The sequence below is a fragment of the Carcharhinus amblyrhynchos genome, chromosome 12 (assembly GCF_965287045.1).
Source record: "Carcharhinus amblyrhynchos chromosome 12, sCarAmb.v2.hapA, whole genome shotgun sequence".
NCBI lineage: Eukaryota > Metazoa > Chordata > Chondrichthyes > Carcharhiniformes > Carcharhinidae > Carcharhinus > Carcharhinus amblyrhynchos.
This window is the reverse complement of record NC_137335.1, coordinates 39,090,580-39,113,103: the sequence shown is the minus strand read 5'-3', so window position 1 is coordinate 39,113,103 and position 22,524 is coordinate 39,090,580. Positions and strand designations below refer to the sequence as shown.

Here is a 22,524-nt window from a genome sequence, read left to right as displayed (position 1 = left end):
ATCCAACTACAACAAAAGCAAAATGCTGCAGAATGGAAATCTGAAGCAAAACCAGAAAATTCTGGAAATACTCAGCAGGTCTGGCAACATCTGAATGGTTACAACACTGAAGGAGGCCTTGTTAACATTTCTCTCTCTACAGATGCTGCCAGACCTGTTCAATGTTTCCAGCATGTTTTTGTTATCTATTAATCCAATGCCACTCAGGGATGGCATGGTGGCACAGTGGTTAGCACTGCTGCCTCAAAGTGCCAGGACCAGGTTCAATTCCGACCTCAGGTGGCTGCCTGTGTGGATTTTGCATGTTTTCTCCGTGTGCGTGGGTTTCCTGCAGGTGCACCAGTTTTCTCCCACAGTCCAAAGATTTGCAAGTTAGGTGATTTGGCCTTGCTAAATTGCCCCTTAATTTCAGGAGATTAGCAGTGTAAATATGTCAGGTTCTGGGGATATTAGCAGTGTAAATATGTGAGTTATGGGGATAGGGCCTGGATGGGATTGCTGTTGGTGCAGGCTCGATGGGCGGAATGGCCTCCTTCTGCAGTGGAGGGATTCTATGAACTGTTTCGGCAGAAAACCATGCATATAACTTCTCCTTTATAAGTATCCACATAATTAAGTAATGAATGAAAGTACAATATTAACGAAATTTGCCGCAATCATAAAGGTATGCAAATTCAATAATGATAACAGAACTGAAAGAAAAACACTACTTACTTATCCCAACCCAAAGTTCCAATTTCTTCAATAAGTTGTGCATAATACTGTGGAGGAGGAGGGGACTGCAGCTCATGCTTGTTCCTCAAGGCAATTTCCTACAAAAATAAAGTTGTTGTTCAGCAATCATCTACAGCACATTTCCTATACAACTCAGAATCCTAGAGCAGATTATGAACCTGCACTGCATTAGGCCGACAGAATGACTTGCTGCAGAAGTTGAGATTATTATGTTTTTGTTATAGCTTTATCACTTCTCAGAGCAGGTCAATAACTCAATAAAAAGTACTTCAATGATTTAACAGAGTCAGCAAGTGGTCTTGCTTTAGAGGCAAGCATCGGCAGGAAACATTCATTGAAAAACATGCTGTCTTCCAACATATACAAGTGGAGGTAAGCAGCTACCCTGCAGAAACCTTTAAAAGATTAAAACAGTGAATGATAGCTCCTGTAGTAGTATATTAAACCTCCAAGCAAACTATCCTCTGGCTGAAGTGTCTAGACATAGGGGTCACACACTGAGCATAAGGGGTTAACCACTGAGGAGTGTGGGAACAAATTTCTCCTAATCTCAAAAGGTTGTGAATCTTTGGAATTCTCTGCCTTAGAGGGCTGTGGATGTTCAGTCACTTGAATATATTAATGATAAAGATCAGTCGATACTGACAAAATTGAAGTACGTTGAAATAGTGGGTGAATAAGGAACTGAGAGAGATCAGCCATGACTCTGTTCAAGTCCAAGAAGGCTAGAAGGACTGAATGGACTACTCCTGCTCATATTTATTATGTTCCAAGATCAAACTATTTCAGCATTTAAACTTGACAACCTCCATGCAATTACTTCAATTCATTATTTGGCTGCTAGATGGCACACTTTGCAGCAATATTTCAGCTAATCTTTGGAAAGTCTTGAAAGAAAACTGGCAGGACTAGTCTCATTTCAAATCAGGCAGCAAAACTTGCCAACCTACAAAAACAAATGGCATTGCTAAAAGGTTGACAAGTCAAAAAAAAGTACAACTGAAAACAACTAAAGTGGCATGTCCAACAACTTGCATTCATATAGAGTCTTGAAAACAGTAAAAACGCTTCACAAAGGCATTATCAAACAAAATTTGACACTAAACCACAACAAGAGGTATCAGGTGAGTAAAAACTTGATTAAAGAAGCAGGTTTTCAGAAAAGTCTTAAAGGAATAGACATAGATAAATCTAGAGGTTTAGAGAGGGAATTCCAAAGTTTAGGGCCTGGGCATTGATGGTCCTGGTACCAATAGAGGAATGCTAAAAATTCTAGGTGCAAGAGGCCAGGATTTGAGGAGTGTTGATGCCATTGACAGGTAAAGGGCTGGAGAAGATTAGAGGTTGAGACAGGCAAGGTTAGGGAGGAATTTAAAAACAAGGACAAACATTTTAAAGATCAGTGCATTACTGGACTGGGAATCAATGTAGGTCAGCAAGTACAGGGTGACAAATAAACAGGACTTGGTGTAGGTTCAGTTGCAGAGAGCCGAGTTACACAGATGGTGCAAGGCTTGCTGTTCACCAGGAAAGAATGGCTGAGTCTAGGAGGTCACAAAATCAAAGATGAGTTTTTGGCTTGAGATAGGGGACAGGACTTGCAATGTTAGAGCTGGCAAAAGGTGACTTTGGGATTGATGTGAATATAGAGTCAGAAACTCAGCTATAGTCAAGTTTGCAAATAGACTGGTTTAGCCTCGAGACACGTGAGGGCTCAGGTTGAAGTTGCTGGCACAGTACGTGGCAAGGACTGACAGCATTGTCATCTTAATTTCCAACTTGAGGGAATTTCCACTCATTCTGGACCAAGGTCAGGAGGTCAAGAAAACTTAATATTTATATTCTGCATGACTTTGGATTTGAATATTCTTCTGAAACTCAGGGTTGAATTCTAAGAATGGTAGTGGTGCCGGGGTGGGGGGGCGGGTGCACACAGCAGGGAGCTGTGTCAGGACAGCCTTTCATTACTGTCTTGTTGCCAGGGATCTTTGAGGAACAGTGAGGCAAGATCAAGAAGGCAAGGGCTCAATTACAGACTATTTCACAGAGCCAATCACGTTTTGCAAGCAATAGGACTGTGTCCCGCCAGAGGTTCCATGACCAAAAAAGGGAGTCACAAGCAAGACAGGCTGTACCGAGGGCTTCAACAGACCATCTGAGAGGCAAGTGGGGAGGTTCTCCTCCACCCCACAGGGCATACTGATCAGTCCCCTAAATTTTAACCTTTACAAACTTGTTCAAGGCCATCTCCATGTGGAGACACTGTTGAGACTGCCGACCCAACCACCTCTCCTCGTGGGTCTGCTCAGGTTTCAGAGCTGCCAGTCCTCTGATTGGGCAGTTAACAACCTGAGCCCCACAGACATCCTTGACTGGGCACCAAGCCCATATGTAGCCAAATTAGGAAGTCCAAAAATTTTTGAAATCTGATAAAACATGCTCTTCTGTGTAAGGAATTTCAGTGAACATGCTTCACTATTATAATTTTTCTTATGCCCTCAATTTGTACTGTTGAATTTTGTGAACTTAATGTATTATTTATGATGCTGGAATAAACTAATAACCAGCGCTCTCTGGGGTAGATCTGGACTTGTGCAATAGTAAATCTGATGATAGAGAAATGACAGCCAGTTTTGTATCTCCAATCTTCACCTTCAGTCAATCTTCCATAGATGGCAATGGAAATAAAATTAGAAGATGTCAAATGGTTTAACATTGAGTGTTGGATTAATTTTTCTTATTCATTCATGAGACATGGGTGTTACTGGCTGGGCCAGCATTTATTGCCCATCGCTCATTGCCCTTGAACGGAGTGGCTTGCTATGCCATTTCAGAGGACAATTGAGAGTCAATACATTGCTATGGCTTTGGAGTCACACATAGGGCAGGCCAGATAAGGACAGCAGATTTCCTTCCTTAAAGGACATTAGTAAACCAAATGGGCTTTTCCGGCAATCGAGATTAGTTTTATGGTCATCTGTAGATTCCTAATTCCAGATTTTTTAAAATCAAATTCAAATTCCACCAGCTGCTATGGCAGGAATCAAACCTGGGTCCCCAGAACATTAGCTGAGCTTCTGGGTTAATAGTCTAGCAATAATACCACTAGGCCATCTCTACCCCTTTTCAAAAGGACTACGGTGTTATCTTTTAACTGCTCCATCAACAATGTTATCTTCACTTAATGTATATAGCTTTAAACTCAAAACTCCACCAGCAGGCCAAAATGAAGTTACATCTGTCAATGCTGTCAATATTGTATTAAAATTGATAGACTTTGAGAACCATGCATGAGCCAAATAAATGTTGAAGTAAATGATGACAGTTTTGGCAAGCAAAAGCAAAATGCTGCACATGCTGTAAATCTGCAGGTTTCTAAAACAGAAAATGCTGGAAATACTCAGTGGGTCTTGCAGAATCTGTGGAGAACGAAACAGACGCAAAATTTCAGCCTGAAATTTTAACTCTTGTTTTTGTCTCCACAGATGCTACTAGACCTGCTGAGAATTTCAAGCTTTTTCTGTTTTTATTACAGCCTTGGGGCATGTTATTATGACAAGTTACAGACTTTAGGTGAAAATTAGATTGCACAAGACAAAATTGATTAATTTTCAGTGACTGCTGCCAATCTATCCATGACAGCAAATTACCCGTCTTTTGCATATAGCATCGTCTTCCAATTACACAAAGCTCCATAGTCATGGGTAAGCCAAACATGGAGAATCACATGGGACAACTGTGTTTTCAAGGAGGTACGTTCTGTACCTTTCAACACTCCTTGCTCATGGAGACAACAGTCTTTCCAGTTGGCCACCTTTAGCACAAGAGGTGATTAGATAGTGCAATTTTGAGAGAAAGTAAATAAATAAATGCAAATTACTGGTCAAAAGACAGCATTGTTCCACATTGCGTCCTATACTATAGAATAATTAATAGACTTATATCTGAGATTTTCCAAAGCTTTCTCGCCTGAATATTCTGGGTGAAGGATGTATTACACAACAGAAGAGGGGTAAGGAGAAAAATAATTTTCCTGTGCAAACTCTTGGCCACCTAGCGGCTAGTTATAAGGTACCTTTGGCAAAAAACTTCAAAGCAGATCACCAGCTGTTAATCAGATTAATAATTCATATCATATGCAGGTGGCAAATTTAATTTTTTTGAAGAATTTAAAACAGTTGACCTACATTATTAGCGACCTCAGTTCCATTTTACTAAAGATTATTGCTACTTTTTTTTAGTTACAGCTCCTGTTGTCAAGTTTTATTCCTGGTTTGCTCCTCCTGCAGTATTCATTTGCAGCTGGGAGCACTACCTACTCGTCATACCTTGTAGTCAAGAAAAACCAGAACGTTCCTTCAATCAATGAGACTTTCCATCATGGGATCAAATTACGACAAATATTTCACCATGTGAGACAAAAGTACTATTCACCTGTTCTTTCTTACTCATTTCAAAGCTCCCAAGGCCCAAAAGTTTTTCTTTCCCAAAAAAAGACATCTGATTGATACTTTACATAAGCCAATATACAAAAATAAAAACAATTCCCATTTTTAATAACTGGATTGAGATACATAGCAACTCAGGGTTTAATTTAGCTCAGTTCACTTTGTTCCTACAGCACTTTCTAAAAGTTGAAGATTTGCAAGGTCAATTTGACTTTTCATAAAGTTTCAAACTTTACACATTGTTTGTACATTGAACCTTTTAAATGTCCCTCCCATTGCACCTCCATCCAAATTAGAACAAAATTCTCTTGCCCCATTCACTCAAAATATTTCCATTGTTTTATTTCACCTTTTGTTTGACTATATGAATTTCGGTTGCTTGCATCTAATATCTTTCAATAGTTTTTCCTCTCAAAGACTGTAACTTACAAAACAAAGCTGGTCTCTCTGAAATTCAAATGAGAAATTAGAGATGATGTTCCATGGGACTGAAGTATCCGCAAGACTACTTTTGTTAATCAGTGGAGAGGATGTTTGGCATGATAGTTAGGTGGATCTGCCATGCTGAATTGCCCCTTGGTGTCAGGAGGATTAAGAAGGTAAATATGTGGGGTTATGGGGATAGGACCTCGATGGGATTGTTGTCAGTGCAGGCTCGATGAGCCAAATAACCTCCTGCTACACTAAAGGGATTCTTTGATTCTACGATTCACCAGCGTGAAGAGCCAAGGATTATTTCCCACTGGTGCTAGCAGCGCCTCCCAGGTGGGATTCACCCGCCTGTAGCATGTAAAAATATGCGCCACTGAGAAGCCCGCATTCACCGAGATTAGGGTGCCTTTTCACTCACCAAAACTGTCTTAAACTCCAACATAAAACTAACCAGGTCAGAGCAGTGCTGCAGTCTCTGTAGAGGAAATGAAAATGATCAAATACTCTTTCAGTGAGTAGTGATGCAACACAATGCATTAGAAGGCTAAACTAGATTATAAGCATTCCAAGTAATTGTTGACTTCTTGTCTATACCACTTGTATTTTGTAGCCATCATGATTGGACAGCTGAAGAGGAGGAGGAGAGATAATAAGTCAGGCAACACAAATACCAATAATACTCTTCTGGTTTCCGATGCCATTGTAAACAGAAACTCATTACAATATTTAGACAGGCCAGTTGACAGGTACTCAGCTGCACAACTTTTCCTTTTAAAGAAACAAACAACTTTGTACAGAAATAGCACTCCTGTCTCAAGCTTTTGAATGCCTGAAATCTGATGTGGTCAATATTTGAACACAAATAGGGATACATGTAAGCTAAAGAGATTCTCATGGATAATTCTGGTGGAATTTACACTACAACAATGCAGATGGGTTGGTGGAGTGGGCAGTAAAGTGGCAGATGGATTTTAACATAGAGAAGTCTGAGGTAATGCATTTAGGGAAGTCAAAGTTATAGGGAGTACTCAATAAATGGGAATATACTAAAAGAGGTAGATGAAGTGAGAGATCTTGGCATACAAGTACGCAGGTCCCTAAAGGCAACAGTCCAAGTAGATAAGGTTGTAAAGAAGGCATATGGAATGCTCTCCTTCACTGACAAAGGGAAAGAATATTTAAGTAAGGGTATAATGTTGGAATAGTACAAAACACTGTTGAAGCCACAACTGGAATAGTGTGTGCAGTTCTGGTCACCATATGACAGTAATTGTAATTGCAATTGCTTTGGAGAGAAAACAGAAGTTTACAAGAATGTTGCCAGGACTAGAAAAGTGTAGTTATGAGGAAAGATTAATAGGTTGGGGTTATTTTTCTTGGAACAAAGGCGGCTGAGGGGTGACTCGATTAAGGTGTACAAATCAATGAGAGGGAGAGAGCTTCCTTTGACATAGAATTCTAGGACCAAGGGATAGCGATTCAAAGTAAGTTGCAGAAGATGTAGAAGGAACAAGAGGAAGAAATCTTTTACATAGTAGATGGTGGGTGTCTGGAATTCACTGCCCGAGTTGGTGGAGGAGACAGAGACTCTAAACTCTTTTAAAAAGTATCTGAATCTGCACCTTAAATGTTGTACGTTACAGGGTTACGAGCTGTGTGCAGGAAGGTGGGATTAGAAAGGGCACTTAGGTGTCTTGGGGCTGACATGGACAAAATGGCCAAATGGCCTCCTCCTGTGCTGTAACTTTTCTACAGTTCTAAGTGTATATAAGGCTGCATTAATTTATTATGCTGGTAAGTAATAGCAAGAAATGTTGAAAGATGTAGCACAAATGTCTCTTCTGGCTAGAAAATTGAAGACACTTTAATTTTTCAGCTCAAGCAACAGATCTAATTATCAACATTGTGTGTTTAAGTTGTTAGTCCATTTTGATTTGCTTGTAATCCAAATTTGAGCCTTCATACGTAACAGGACAGAAAACATGCCAGTGCTGTTCAATGCTGTCATAGAAATAATAACTAAACCTGTCATAGTCTGCTGAATTCTTATGCATATTAACATTTCTGTTGCTCCCAGTCTTCATAATATTAATAAAGTGTTGATTTTATTTTTAAAAGTCTGCTTCTCCTTCTCATTCAGGAAGGTAAACTATACTCAAATGGATTTTTGCCATTCAGAGACAATTTATAGCAACCTCTAAATTTTTATTACACGACCAAAGCCATTATTTTGCACATTACCTGCTTCACAATGTGCTGATATCCATGCAAGACTTGTTTTAACTGCCAGCTGCACTGAAGCCTTCAATAGATTAAAAGCATGAAAATAAAATGATACAAATTTTGTAATTTACAACTTATAAATTGCAGAGTTGTACAGAAATACATCCTCATGCAGGTCTCATCACTTAGAAAAGGAGTACATGATATCGGTGAGTGCTCAAGGCATTAGCAGTGAACAGGAAGATAAACCCTTCAACAATAATAGTTAAAAAAATTATCTCAGGAATTTGACCAGTCAAATTTGAATTCAATTTTTCAATCCTTAGATAGGCAGCCTGGGATATTATCTTAATCTTTTGTTAAAATATAAAAATAGAATTCACTGCATTTCAAAACACTCCAAGAATAACAATCAGATTTGAACACACATCTTCAGCAAACTCAATTAAAAATAAATTTATCATTTTGATCCATGAGCTGAAAATAAAATACACCTGCTTCTTTACTTGTCGTTACAGTACCTGTCCTTTTTTATATAATTTTGTATCCCCAGAACAAAGACTGAATGGGATTCTATTCCAAATCTCACAGCTAACACATAAATGCAAGCTCTTCTTTCAAAAAGGGTCACTGAATCATTAAGAATCACCTGAACATGAGCTTCATCCAATCAAAGCATGATGTCTATCAAAGCAGCAGCAGTCCCTCAGTCCTGCACTGAAAAGCCAGCCTGGGCTAGGATGAAATCTTGTGACGACTTGCAACTGAGCCAAACTATCAAATACCTAAATACACTTTTCAAATATCATAATTAATATAAAGAAATCCATACCTTGCATGCCTCAGATGTTTCTGCTCAGGTAAAAGTATCCTTACGCGAAATTCCTTGTCCTGGAAACATACAGCCAAAAGGAGATATTTATTATACAATTCATAGCAAACCCAATTCCTATTTACTAATGTTATTGATAGCAAAGCCCTTTTAACCCAATTTACATGATGTTGGCAAGATAAATCTAAATTACAAACATGTCCCAATTAAAGCAAATGAACTACAATGGAACTTAGATTATCTACCCAAAAGAGGACCAAACCCTCCCTGATAGGATACCAAATTAGTAGGTTTCTGAGATCTCCCAGCACCATTTCCCTCTGTTGGGAAAAATGAACTGGATCAATCACAGCTCTTCCAGCCACTTGCCTACAACTTCAGCTGCCAGATAATTAAAACAAGTTGAAAACACTTCTTCAAAAACGACCACAGCCATCCAGACGAACGCTAAAGACAGTATCCGCTCACCCTCACTACCAATCTTATCGATAGAAAATGTGTCTGTTCTGCTGTATTAGTGAGCAGAGTGGTTCAAGCTGATATGCAAGACTTGCTCTATTCACTATCTATTACAGAAATGCATTTAAACAGCCAACATCTCCAATAATTTTGGAGTCAGCAGTTCCTCAGAGATTAGTGCTGTAAAAAGAGCTGATGCAACAACTGAAGGTCAGTATATAATATTGTTAGCACTGATTTATGTGGGTGGGGTAGAACAGGGAGAAACACTGATCACTACTGAGAAGCATTTTAATACATGGTTCATGGATCCAGTGGCTTGAGTTACAGGCAATGGTATAACACAGCTCAATGGCTCCAGTGCCAACTAACATTGGCGCAAACCAATTGTAACGAGTGAAGAAGAAATGCTGGCTGCCCAATTATTATTGGTTTCCCATGTTCAGAGAAATCCTCAATCAGGAATCTAGTTAAAGGAAGCTTGGATTTTAAAGTTGTACTTCAACACCAGGTTACTAAAGAACTAATAAATGGCAATTCAGTTCAACCAACATGACATAACCATTGTGCAGCCAACAGAATCAGGGTCACTGTAAAGTTATTTTTAAAATAAGGTTATAAAATACTTTTAAATTGAACTGAAGCAATTTGCCTGCACATGTCTAGTTCCATAATAACAAGTGAACAGGGTGGTCAGTACTGTATACGTCCGCACAATGGGCAGAATTTTACGGCCTCACTCGACCCAAGATTGGAAAATCCTACCCGAGCTCAACAAACATTTCCATTGTCTGCCCCTCGCCCACTCTGATTCCGTGGCAGGCAGGGTGGTAGAATTCCAGCTAATATGTTAATTCAATATTATTGCAATTAAGCAGCTCTTCCTGAGGCTTTTGCTTGATGGCTGATAGTCTACAACTACAAAGCTAAAAACAAATCTTTTCATTAAGAGCTTCGATTTCACTGAGGCGGCTGCAGGCCAATCCTTTAAAATCTTTAAAAATAAGTTAATTTGCCCTATTTCCCAATCATAACAGATCCTTTACAAAAAATTCAGAATCCACATCCACACCTTAGCTGAAAATTAATCAGTTCTTCCATAGACTATACCCTATCTGTGGGCCAAGTTCCATTGTTTACAGACAGACAGGGATGAAAACATTACTTCTGTCCACTTTCGGTGATGGAGGCAATTAAAGAAGACCCTCGCAACAAATGTCATTTTTTGAAAACCATCAATAAAAAGGAGTTGTCGAGCTTTTGGGAAGCTGGGACAAAATACTTTTACACATTTTGTTGCGAAGTGCACATTAACTTTCTGAACAATAATAAAAATTTCCTTTGCAGGTCTCAAAACATTTTTGTATGGCATAAGCAATAAAAAACATAAAGCTTCAAAATGGTTTTCTACCATAAGAGTGCAGAAAACTGCTCCTCATTAAGCTAGAGAAATAAAATTTTATTTAATGTTAATATAATTTTGTTTGTGCTGGGATATATTAATTGAAACGTGTGCTTCAAAACAGCATTCCCAGAGATGGAACCATTTCAATAATAAAAACAAAAAACTTCTGGTCATCCTATTATAGAAAAGATATTAGTAAACTAGAAAGAGTGCAGAAAAGATTTACAAAGATACTACCGGGACGTGATGATTTGCGTTATAAGGGAAAGCTGGAAAGACTGGAATCTTTTCCCTGGAGCGTAGGAGACTTAGGAGTGATCTTATCAAGGTCTATAAAATAACGAGGGGCTAGATAGTCAACATCTTTTCCGAAAGGTAGGGGAGTCTAAAACTAGAGAGCAGATGTTTAAGGTGAGAGGAGAGAGATACAAAAGTGTCCAGAGGGGCAATCTTTTCAGAGGGGGGTGAGTGTCTAGAACAAGCTGCCAGAAGTAGGAGTAGAGGCAGGTACAATTTTGTCTTTTAAAAAGCATTTAGACAATTACATGGATAAGATGGGTACAGAGGCATATGGGTCAAATACGGGTAATTGGGACTAGCTTAAAAAGGTTAAAAAAACGAGGTTAGGAAAAAGGGTGGCATGGACGAGTTAAGTCGAAGGGCCTGTTTCCATGCTGTAAACCGCGATGACTCTATGCTGGAAATAGTTAGGTCAGGCAATGCTTGTGGAGAGAAACAGAATTAACATTTCAGGTTCATGACCTTTCATCAGAACTGTAAAAGCAACATGAAGAGAAAAGGAAAAAATGCCAGCACAAAAAAACTTTGGGGGGGGGGGGGAATGATGCTCTAAATTTGTTGAACTCAATTCTCAAGGCTGAAGAGTGCCAAGACAAAAATTTGTTCCACAAACTGTCAGTGGGCTTCATTGGAACACGGTGGCAGGCCATGTACTGAAATGTCAGACAAGTGGGGAATTAAAAAAAATTTAAAAATACAAGCTTGGGGTCATGCTTGTGACTGAATTAAGGTATTTCGTACAAATGCCAATCAGCATTTAGTCTCCCCAGTGTAGAGGAGGCCATATCATGAACAGCAAATCCTTTACAAGGACAAATAAACTGTTGTTTCATTTGCAATGTTTGGGGCCTGAATGGTTATATGGGAGGAAGCTTGAACAGAAAGGTGCCATGCAGAAGAGATAGGGTGTTACGGGTGACTGAGGAATGGACCAGGGAGAGAACACTCCCTTTGAAATGCTGAGAGGGGAGGGAAGAGGAGGATATGTTTGGTGGTGGCATCACACTGAAGCTGGCGGAAACAGCAAAGGATGGTCCATTGAATGCAGAGGCTGATGGAGGAGTGGAGTGAGGGGGGGGGGTGAAGACAAAGGGAATATTATCATGGTTCTGAGAGGGAAAGGAAAGGGTGAGGGCAGAAGTGCATGTAAAGTATCAGCTATAGCACAGGAGCCTCTCAACCACACTGGGTGGAAATCTTTTGTTGAGGAGAAAGGAAGGCAAATCAGAAGCACTGGTGTAGAAAGTTGAATTGTCAGAACAGATGTGACTGAGACAGAGAAATTGGAAGAATGGAATGGAATCCTTACAGGACAGAGGTTGAGGAAGCATAGTCAAGGTTGCTGTGGGGGCCCCTGGGTTTATGGTGAATAATAGTTGATAGCTGATCTACAGGAATAGAGACAGGGCAATCAAAGAAGGGTAGAGTCAGGGAAGGTACAGGTGAAGGTGAGAGAAGGATGGAAATTGAAAAAATGAAATTTTCCAATTCATGCTGAGGGGAGGGGGCGGCAATGATATATAGTCGTTAATGTACCAGAATAAAAAAAGAGATGGGAGAATAATGCCTGCCCCACATATCCCACAAAAAAGTAAGCAAAGTGGGGTCCTTTCTTAGGATGCACAGGCAAGACAAGGGGGGTCCTTTTTTCAGACCCGCAGCAACATATTTTATTTGGAGGAAGTCTGTGAGTTGAAGGAGAAGTCACCAAGTGTGAGAACAAGGGGGAAGAAGGTGACAGCAGATGGGAACTGTTGGGACCTTCATCAAAAGCAGAGAACTTTTAGAGCATCCTAATGGGGGAATGAAGCTACAGAAGGATTGGATGTTGATAGTGAAGAGGAAAGAGTTAGGCCTGGAAATAGAAGCTACTGAAGAACATAAGAACATAAGAAATAGGAGCAGGAGTAGGCCATCTAGCCCCTCGAGCCTGCTCTGCCATTCAATAAGATCATGGCTGATCTGAAGGGGATCAGTTCCACTTTCCCGCTTTCTCCCCATAACCCTTAATTCCCTTGTCTGTCAAAAACCTATCTACCCGTGACTTAAATATATTTAGAGAGGTAGCCTCCACCACTTCAATGGGCAGAGAATTCCAGAGATTCACGACCCTTTGAGTGAAGATCCTCCTCAACTCCGATCTAAACTGCCCTCCCCCCCAACCTTAACTTGAGGCTTGCCCTCTAGTCCTGCTATCCTTTCTAAGCGGGAAAAATCTCTTTATCTCTACCCTATCCATCCCTTTCATTATCTTATACGTCTCTATAAGATCCCCCCTCATCCTTCTAAACTCCAACGAATACAGATCCAGTCTATTTAGTCTCTCTTCATAGTCCAACCCCCTCATCCCCGGATTTAGTCTCTCTTCATAGTCCAACCCCCTCATCTCCGGATATGAAAAGTCACGGATGTAGGTAGGAAGCGACTGTACAAGGGGACAAAAATGGAGTTGAGATAGGAAAAAATAAGTTCAGTGGAACAGGAAAGGCTGAAATAATGGGTTGACCAGGACAGTCTTGTATAAAGATTTTGGGAACAAGGTAGAAGCGAGTTGTTCAGGGTTGGGGTAGGATGAGATTAGAGGCTGTAGAGGGAAGATCTCCAAAGGAGATGAGGTCAGTGACAGTTCTGGACACAATGGCTTGATATTCAGTCGTGGGATCATAGCACAGGAGGAGGGAGGAGAAAGCATTAAGGAGTTAGCATTAAGCTTCTGCTAGTTAAGGAAATTTGGCACATGAGCTATGACTCTCACCAACTTTTACAGATGCACCTTAGAAAGCATTCTTTCTGGTTACATCACAGCTTGGTATGGCTCCTGCTCTGCCCAAGACCGCAAGGAACTCCAAAAGGTCATGAACGTAGCCCAATCCATCATGCAAACCAAGCTCCCAGCCACTGACTCTGTCCACACTTCCCACTACCTCGACAAAGAAGCCAACATAATTAAGGACGCCACACACCCTGGACATTCTCTCTTCCACCTTCTTTCTTCGGGAAAAAGATACAAAAGTCGGAGGTCACATACCAACTGACTCAAGAACTGCTGCTGTCAGACTTTTGAATGGACTTACCTTGCATTAAGTTGATCTTTCTCTACACCCTAGCTATGACTGTAACACTTAATTCTGCACTCTCTCATTTCCTTCTCTATGAATGATGTTTTGTCTGTATAGCGTGCAAGAAACAATACTTTTCACTGTACAATAATACATGTAACAATAATAAGCCAAATCAAAGATAGAGTATGCTGGACAACAACAGCGCCACCCATCAAGCTTGATGATGATGTTAGGGTTGGACCCGTGAGGTCAGAGTGCAGCAAGTTCAGAGGGAGGCGCGAGGGCAAGAGAGCAAAGAAATGCAGATGACCATTGTCACACCAGCAATTCTCAATGAAAAAGTCTAGAAAGGGTAAGAGGTCAGAGGGAAGAGTCCAGATGGAGAGAGAACATGGGAGACAGGTGAAAGGATCCATGAAGGAAGTGAAGGCTCCTGGTTGAAGACATAAGCACAGAGGCAGATGTCAAACTGATTTTCATTTCAAACCAAAATCATACAAACAACCTCACACTTCAATAGTAATCCCTAATCTTCAATTCACTTTTAACCATTCAATTGCTGGAAATAGAGAGAAAACTTTTCAAACCTTTTATTCTACATGGGTGATTCTGTATTCCCATATTACTGCAGAAAGCGTAGAGCAGAAAATGGGATTTCAACAATTTATGTCATCTCTGTCCTGACTTCTGAGACTGCAAATTTAAGACAGGTTTTTAAAAGATTATGTGGGAGCACAGCTAAGAAGTTATTTGCGTTACATGATAGAATATAGAGAGGAGTCATAACGGACGTTTTGCAAACTGTAAAAGCTTTAGAGTCGCCTGGTAATCAGTTTTGGAATTGCTGTTCTTATCTTCAATACATTTCATACAAGTGATCTGAATTTGGATACAAGGAACATAAATTCAAAATCTGAAGGCAAAATAAAACAGGGAGCTTGATTAGTTGAAAACAATTATAAGCAATTCCAAGAGAACATATGGAAATGGGTAGAAAGGTGCCAGATAAATGCAAAGACAATTAAGGAGAGGAAATAGATACAAACCTATTAAAAATGGTAAAACTTTGAAAGGAAACAAGGAAAGTTTTAGTGACTTTTGATACATCTTTAAAAGCTGGAGGTCAAATCGATAAAGCTATATCTTTAAAAAACAAACAACATATGGTATCCTAGGTTTCAAAAATAGAAGCAGAATACAGAAGCAAAGAGGTGACGCTAAATCTATACAGATCTTTAAGAATGATGTTAAAGCCACACAGACAATGCACAAGAGACAGACGATGGCTGGAAGTGTTTAATTACGAAAAGAGGCTAGAGAAACCGATGCTCTTTTTATTAAAATAGAATGGATTAAGAGATGTTCAGAATTATGAAGGGTTTTGATAACAAATGGGGGAAGTTACTTCTACTGATCAATGAGTCAGTAATCACAGCATATCAATATAAAATCGTCACCAAAAGTATGACGGAAAAAGTCTGAGCAATTGTTATGCATCATTTCAGGAGATATTCTCCACTAATGGATCATTCTAAGCTCAATGCATTTAAAAGGAAAACGGTAAATTAGAAAAACAAGGGTAAATGGAAAGGACAGGAGAGTAGATTAGGGCCTATAGGATTTTCAGGCATGATAAATGAATGGGCTTCTCTGTACGGAAAATGTCTACAATGCTTGGTAGTGGTTACGGGGAGACAGGGACGGTGGTTACAGAGAGAAAGAAAGGAATAAAATTGTTTTTATTCAATTATCACACATTCTTTCACATAGTGATGTTCTCCACAAACTGCAATTCTATCATGTTAGTAATGCTGGTATTTACCAATCACACTCTAATACAAGTACTGTACCTTAACCATAATGAAACCATCATACACAGTCCTCTGTTTGTTCTGAGGCAATAGAAGTGGGCACTCATTGATCAGGCCTTCACGCTCAGTCATGGTTCACCAAAAAGGTAAATATCTGGAAGGGAATAAATATGTATGGTTACAAAGATGTCTTATTTACCAAAATACTTCAAAAAAACTCAATTAATTCATAGAAATCCTACAGTGCAGAAGGAGGCCATTCAGCCCATCGAGTCTGCGCCAACCATAAACCCACCCTGGCCCTACCCCCATATCCCTACATATTTACCCGCTAATCCTTCTAACCTACACATCTCACGACTCTAATGGCCAAATTTTAGCATGGCCAATCAACCTAACCCACACATCTTTGGACTGTGGGAAGAAACCGAAGCACCCGAAGTCCAAGCAGACACGAGGAGAATATGCAAAAGCCACACAGACAGTGACCCAAGCCGGGAATCGAACCCAGGTCCCTGGAGCTGTAAAGCAGCAGTGCTAACCAGTGTGCTATCATGCCGCCCAAAATTGCAAATGGATTTTTTAAAAAGTGAAGACAATTTCAAAAATTTTTTAAAAATGCATTCCATTGACTAGTACAAAAACACAGACAAGACAGCTAAAGGAACTCCCACCTCCCTTGCTCTACGTGGTATTTCCCTCTCCTGTTAAAAAAATAACTACAAATATTCTTGGAACCCAGTAAAAATAATTAACATTAATGAATTATTGGCCTCAAAACATTATAAATATTTTTATTTTATATTTCTTATACATACCAAATCAAATCCATGTAAACTCAAAATAAACTTTGAAGAATAATGTGTTTTTTTTATCCTTTCATGGTTATGGACAAAAGGAATATAAATATTAGAAAGCTGGTGCCTGCTCTTGGACCCACCAGAAGTAATCCTCATACAAAACCCAAATCTTCTCAGCCTCCGATGAAAAATCCATTGGACCATTCCATTGTCATGACCCAAGCGAAAGTGTTCCCTGAAGAACTCAGCCTAACATCACCATGTGAATATTCATAAGGATGGTGCAACAAATTTTAAAAAACACCATGGTGAAAAGCTTCACCTGACCATAAAACTGCACAGGCATACTTGGATGAACGTTCCACCATAATATCAGAAGAACAACAGAGCAAGTGTCCAATAATGCTGATGAGACATCGTTATATTGGAGATATATTCCCAGGAAAACCTACGTAACAATGGAAGAATTGGCCCCAATAGAATTCAAAGATTCTAAGGAATGGCTAATTGCACTCAGATGTTCAAATGCAATATGCACACACAAGTGTAATTGTTTTTTTACTGGTAAAAGTCAGAATCCTAGGTCTTTCAAGGGGATCAGGGTTTTTCCTGTTGTATACAAGATCAATAAGCAATTTTGGATGGCAAGGCCAATCTTCCTTGGTTGGTACGAGAACCATTTTGTCCCTGAAGCCAGCGCTCTTTGTTGGTCTGTGGGTCTTCCCAGGGGCTGCAAAATTATGTTACTCCTTGGTAACAGTGCTGCGCACCCCAGTGCAGAACTCAACATCAGAAGCTATGTTTTCAGAGTTTATTCGTCTCCCAACTGTACATTCGTCCCTTATTCAACTTATGCATCAAGTTAATCTCTCCAGGCATTCAAGAAAAGTACAAGACTAAATTCAAGTGCAAAATGCTCACTGCATGCAACTGAGGCTTGGGATTTAAGGAATTTCAAAAGATAATTTGATGTTAAAGAACATAAGAAATAGGAGCAGGAGTAGGCCATCTAGCCCCTCGAGCCTGGCTGATCTGAAGTGGCTCAGTTCCACTTTCCCGCTTTCTCCCCATAACCCTTAATCCCCTTGCCTACCAAAAACCTATCTACCCGTGTCTTCAATATACTTAGCGAGGTAGCCTCCACCACTTCAACGGGCAGAGAATTCCAGAGATTCACCTTTGAGTGAAGAAGTTCCTCCTCAACTCCGTTCTAAACTGCACCCCCCCCCCTTATCTTGAGGCTGTGCCCTCTAGTCGTGCTGTCCTTTCTGAGCAGGAAGAACCTCTCAACCTCTACCCTATCCATCCCCTTCATCATCTTATATGTCTCTATAAGATCCCCCCTCATCCTTCTAAACTACAACGAGTACAAGCCCAGTCTAATCAGCCTCTCTTCATAGTTCAACCCCCTCAACTCCAGTATCAGCCTAGTGAACCTCCTCTGCACCCCCTCCAAGGCCAAAATATCCTTGCGCAAGTGCGGCGACCAAAACTGAACACAGTACTCCAGCTGCGGCCTCATCAGTGCCCTGTACAGTTGCAGCAAGACCTCCCTACTTTTATATTCAATCCCCCTCGCAATGAAGGCCAGCATCCCATTTGCCTTCCTGATCACCTGCTGCACCTGTAGGCTGGGTTTTTGCAACTCATGCACAAGGACACCCAGGTCCCTCTGCACCATAGCATGCTGCAGCTTTTCGCCCTTTAAATAGTAGTCCCTCCTACTATTATTCCTGCCAAAGTGGATAACCTCACACTTGCCAACATTGTATTCCATCTGCCAGGTCCTGGCCCATTCGCTTAGCCTAACTAGATCCCTCTGCAGACTTTCTACACCCTCCGCACAATTTGCTTTTCCACTTATCTTTGTGTCGTCAGCAAATTTTGACACCCTACACTCAGCTCCCTCCTCCAGATCATCTATATAAATGGTAAATTGCTGAGGCCCCAGCACCGATCCCCTGGGGCACTCCAGTAGTCACCAACCGCCAATCCGAATAGCACCCATTGACACCTACTCTCTGCCTCCTATTTGACAGCCAATCCTCTATCCACGCTAACATCTTACCCCCATCTCCATGCCCCCTAACCTTCTGTAACAACCTTTTGGGCGGCAGCTTATCAAACGCCTTCTGAAAATCGAGAAACACCACATCCACCGGTTCCCCTCCGTCCACTGCACTAGTCACATCCTCATAGAATTCCAATAAATTTGTCAGACACGACTTCCCCTTAAAGAATCCATGCTGCGTCTGCTCTATCAAACAATTCTTCTCAAGGTGCCTCGCTATTTCTTCTTTGATGACGGACTCAAGCATTTTCCTACAACAGACGTTAAACTAACTGGCCTATAATTCCCTGCCTTTTGCCTGCTACCCTTTTTAAACAGCGGCGTAACATTAGCCATTTTCCAATCTTCCAGCACTTGTCTGGAATCCAGCGAGGTTTGGAAAATAATCACTAAGGCATCCACTATCACCTCTGCCATTTCCTTCAGAACCCTGGGATGCATTCCATCCGGTCCTGGGGACGTCCACCATCAGTCCCGCTCGTCTATCGAGCACTACCTCTCCAGTGACAGTGATCGCATTCAGGCCCTCAGCTCTTACCATTCTTCTATCTTTGATAGAAGGTGCACTCTGGAGTATCATGAAGGCCTCAGTCAACGTACCTCAATATATTTTGATAAATCGTTGGCACAACTTGTGGCCTTTAACCATGTTCCTAAATATTGAGGATGAAATTGAACTGATTTTAAGGGTTTCTGTATTTCTGAGGAGAAAAAAGTTGAATATTTATTGGAACATGTGAAAGATTTGTTACGTGCTGAAACCAAATTGTTAAATGAATATGCTGTTAAGGATTGTCTGAATGTTGATAAGTTCACATCCAACTCTCAATGGAATATTGCGACATGGTCATGGATAAGAATAAAGAGAATGAGGTCGACGGTGATGACAATGAAAATGGTGCATTGGATGAATAGGAAAAAGTGTCTAATAACAGGTATATAAGCTTTACGGAGGAACTGATTCACGGGATGGGGCAGATTACAGAGTAGCATGTTGCATGGGTTTACAAAATACGAGTGGTGTTCCTAAAAAAAAAATTTGCATATCTGAAACAATTTAAGCTGCAGGGAATGTTTAAAAGTAGTAAGACGGAGTCTGAGCTTTCAACTTCTGCAGCCTGAGACTGTACAGCAGCTACCATCCCAGACATTCCTTTTGACAATGACTATTCTTCAGTTGAGGCGTAATTTATGAAAATTTTAAAAAAATTAAACTTTCACATTATGAAAGTGCGCCTTACAAGACTCAAATCCACAAAATCCCCAAATCCGCAACATGCCTGGTCCTGAATGTCCCAGATATGGGGTCCAGTGGCTGTATTCACTCCTGTTAATCTTTCTTGACGATTGACAAAATAAGTGAAATGGTGAACGTACCATGCAAATTTATTGTAATCTTAAAATCAGTTGTTTCCCTTTCTTTGTTATCAGTCTCTTTACAGAAAGCTCCTTGTAAATATTGCACTTACAATGAAAGATGTCAATATAGGGAAAGTAAACACGTTTTGGTAAGAGGCAATCTGTACGAAGTAACCTTACAGTCAGTTACTGAGTAACTGTTTCAATTCTTTCCTTACATCTCCTTTCCCACCATCTACCATTTACACCACCAAATCCCCAGCCCGCTGGAGACCTCAAATACATTGCAGGCCCCAATCTACAAAGTGATTGAATTGACTCTGCCCAAAAATCCTTTAACTTCAAATCTTAGCAGCTGAAGTAAATGGAGAAACTTTCAAACAATGGTTTAAAATTCAACCCAAACTAGTGTCCCAAAGGTGAAAAAAAAGTTACGCTGACCCACTCACTCTTACCACCCGGCCCAACGTTACCAGCCACTTCTGCCAGGAAATTGTTTGACAGAATTATACATTGAACAATTCCCATTAACAACTGCAGCACAGAGTCCGCAGAAATCTTGCTAAGTAAGCACTCTTTTCCCATATCCATTGTTTGCTGTCCTAGATACATCAAGGAACAAAATGACCCAAATTTTGAATTCCACTTGTTGGAACAGGAAATATATTAGCTGTGTGATGATGCATTACGGACAAAAAGAACTAACCAAAGAATTCATCCTCTGACAGTCTGAAACAATGGGCTGAGTACAAGGAGTCAAATGCATCCCCCCTGCCCACATGTCCACCACCACCTCCCCCCAGCCCATCTGACACCCCAAACAAAGCTATCTGGGACTGCTTTAGTTCATGTCCAAGTCAGTGCTAAATGGGAAAGAACCAGTGAACCTCATTTAAGAGATGTATAACTGCAGATGAGCAAAAAACACCATCAGGCAGCCTGGCCCAACTTACATTCAGTTTCCCTAGCTGAAAAGCTACAATGGGAAATGTCCACAGGGTACACAGTAGCGACAAAATTCATAGCTAGAAAGTTAAAGCATTATAGGTAATTACCATAACAGGTCACAAAAAGCTAAGTGGAATCAAAAAAAACAAAAATGAAATAAATAAGTCCACACAGAAATACCCTTAAAAACTACCAAATGAATCTTACAATTGCCCTAGGAACACTGGAATTGCTAGGCAACAAAAGAACAAGGACCCACTCTTTCACCTTTTATCAGAAGAAATCCAAAATTTCTCCAAGGGGGACATACCCTGAAATAATTGGCACAGTCATACAAAGGAAGAAGCCTCCCAAGCTGGTATTCCACTTTCTTTCTCTGTGGCATGAAACCAGGAACAGCACCAGGACACTCAGTATATTGCCATGTAAACTGATTGAAGGAGTGTCCTGCAGTCAGCATTTTAATGTGTACAGTTATTGAAAGATTGTCCAAAGAAACAGCCAGCAATCCTTGCAAAAGCAACAGCACCTCAAAGTATCACACATCCTTGGAGAAATGATATTAGAGAACTTGACGATGTTAAATCTCTTAGTACTGACATATCTCCTCTCCTCAAGAACTACTCCACAGCCAGGTGTCAGGGAACTCAGAAATTTATTCAGCCTACTTGCTCCATAGTCCAAACATTGACTGTCCACTCAGGGGAGTTCCCAACAAACTCACCCCCTAACACAGGTCACATGACCCATTCCCTTAAAGGAGCTAATGCCCCAACATACATAACAGAGGAGGGAGCGTTATGTCATCGGCAGTACATACATATGGAACAGCAAGAGGTCATGCCAATGATGAAGCGGGCACCTGGTGGCCAGGGAGCAGTTTGCCACATTCCGTAGCATCATAGTAAGAAATCTCACAACATCAGGTTAAAGTCCAATGGGTTTATTTGGTAGCAAACGCCACTAGTTTTCAGGGCTCTGCCCCTTCATCAGGTGAGTGGAAATTCCCCACTCACCTGAAGACGGGCAGAGACCAGAAAGCTAGTGGCGTTTGCTACCAAATAAACCTGTTGGACTTTAACCTAGTGTTGTGAGACTTCCTACTGTGTTTATCCCCAGTCCAATGCCGGCATCTCCACACCGTAGCATCATATCCAGCTACTTCAGAGGCCTTGGAGCCTACTTGTAAGGGAAGTTTGCTGACTGTGCATACAGCTAGATGAATGACTTCCTGGACGTTGGGGAATCCAGCAACATGATAAAATCACGCAACTAATGCTGTTCGAATGGGGAGGATAATGAATGTATTAAATGACATGAGCAATGGTTCCTCAGTCACCTGTTTGATGTGCTGCAAATTAGCATCTATCCTAGATATCCCCATGAGGCCCTTTGAGCCACAGACATCACAGTTAAGGGCAATGCTATAAGTGTGATGAAGAGAGTCAGAGAATCAGTCTACAGAAAATGACATAATTGTATAATTGCATCCTGAATGAAATGCCTTCAAAGGCAGTGACATTGAAAGCAATGCCTCGGTTTATTGACACAGTTGCTTGGTGTGCATGGGTAGTCTCAAATTTTCTGGGTTTATCTTTCTAGGCTTCTCTTGTTTTCTTCCAGCAAATTCAAGGGGAAA

The 22,524-nt window shown here is 40.7% G+C and overlaps 1 protein-coding gene across 1 annotated transcript in view; it reads right to left on the bottom strand.

Annotated features, from left to right (window-relative positions):
- The window catches only part of fancl (FA complementation group L), a 62,745-nt gene that overhangs the window by 32,952 nt on the left and 7,269 nt on the right, over positions 1-22,524 (bottom strand). The window contains exons 2-6 of the mRNA XM_080200398.1: positions 15,747-15,861; positions 8,671-8,729; positions 7,857-7,917; positions 6,034-6,090; positions 715-812 (exon numbers count right to left, since the gene is read on the bottom strand). Of these exons, the coding sequence (XP_080056524.1) occupies positions 715-812; positions 6,034-6,090; positions 7,857-7,917; positions 8,671-8,729; positions 15,747-15,839 (368 nt within the window). The 5' untranslated portion in view covers positions 15,840-15,861. The remainder of the gene's footprint in view (positions 1-714; positions 813-6,033; positions 6,091-7,856; positions 7,918-8,670; positions 8,730-15,746; positions 15,862-22,524) is intronic.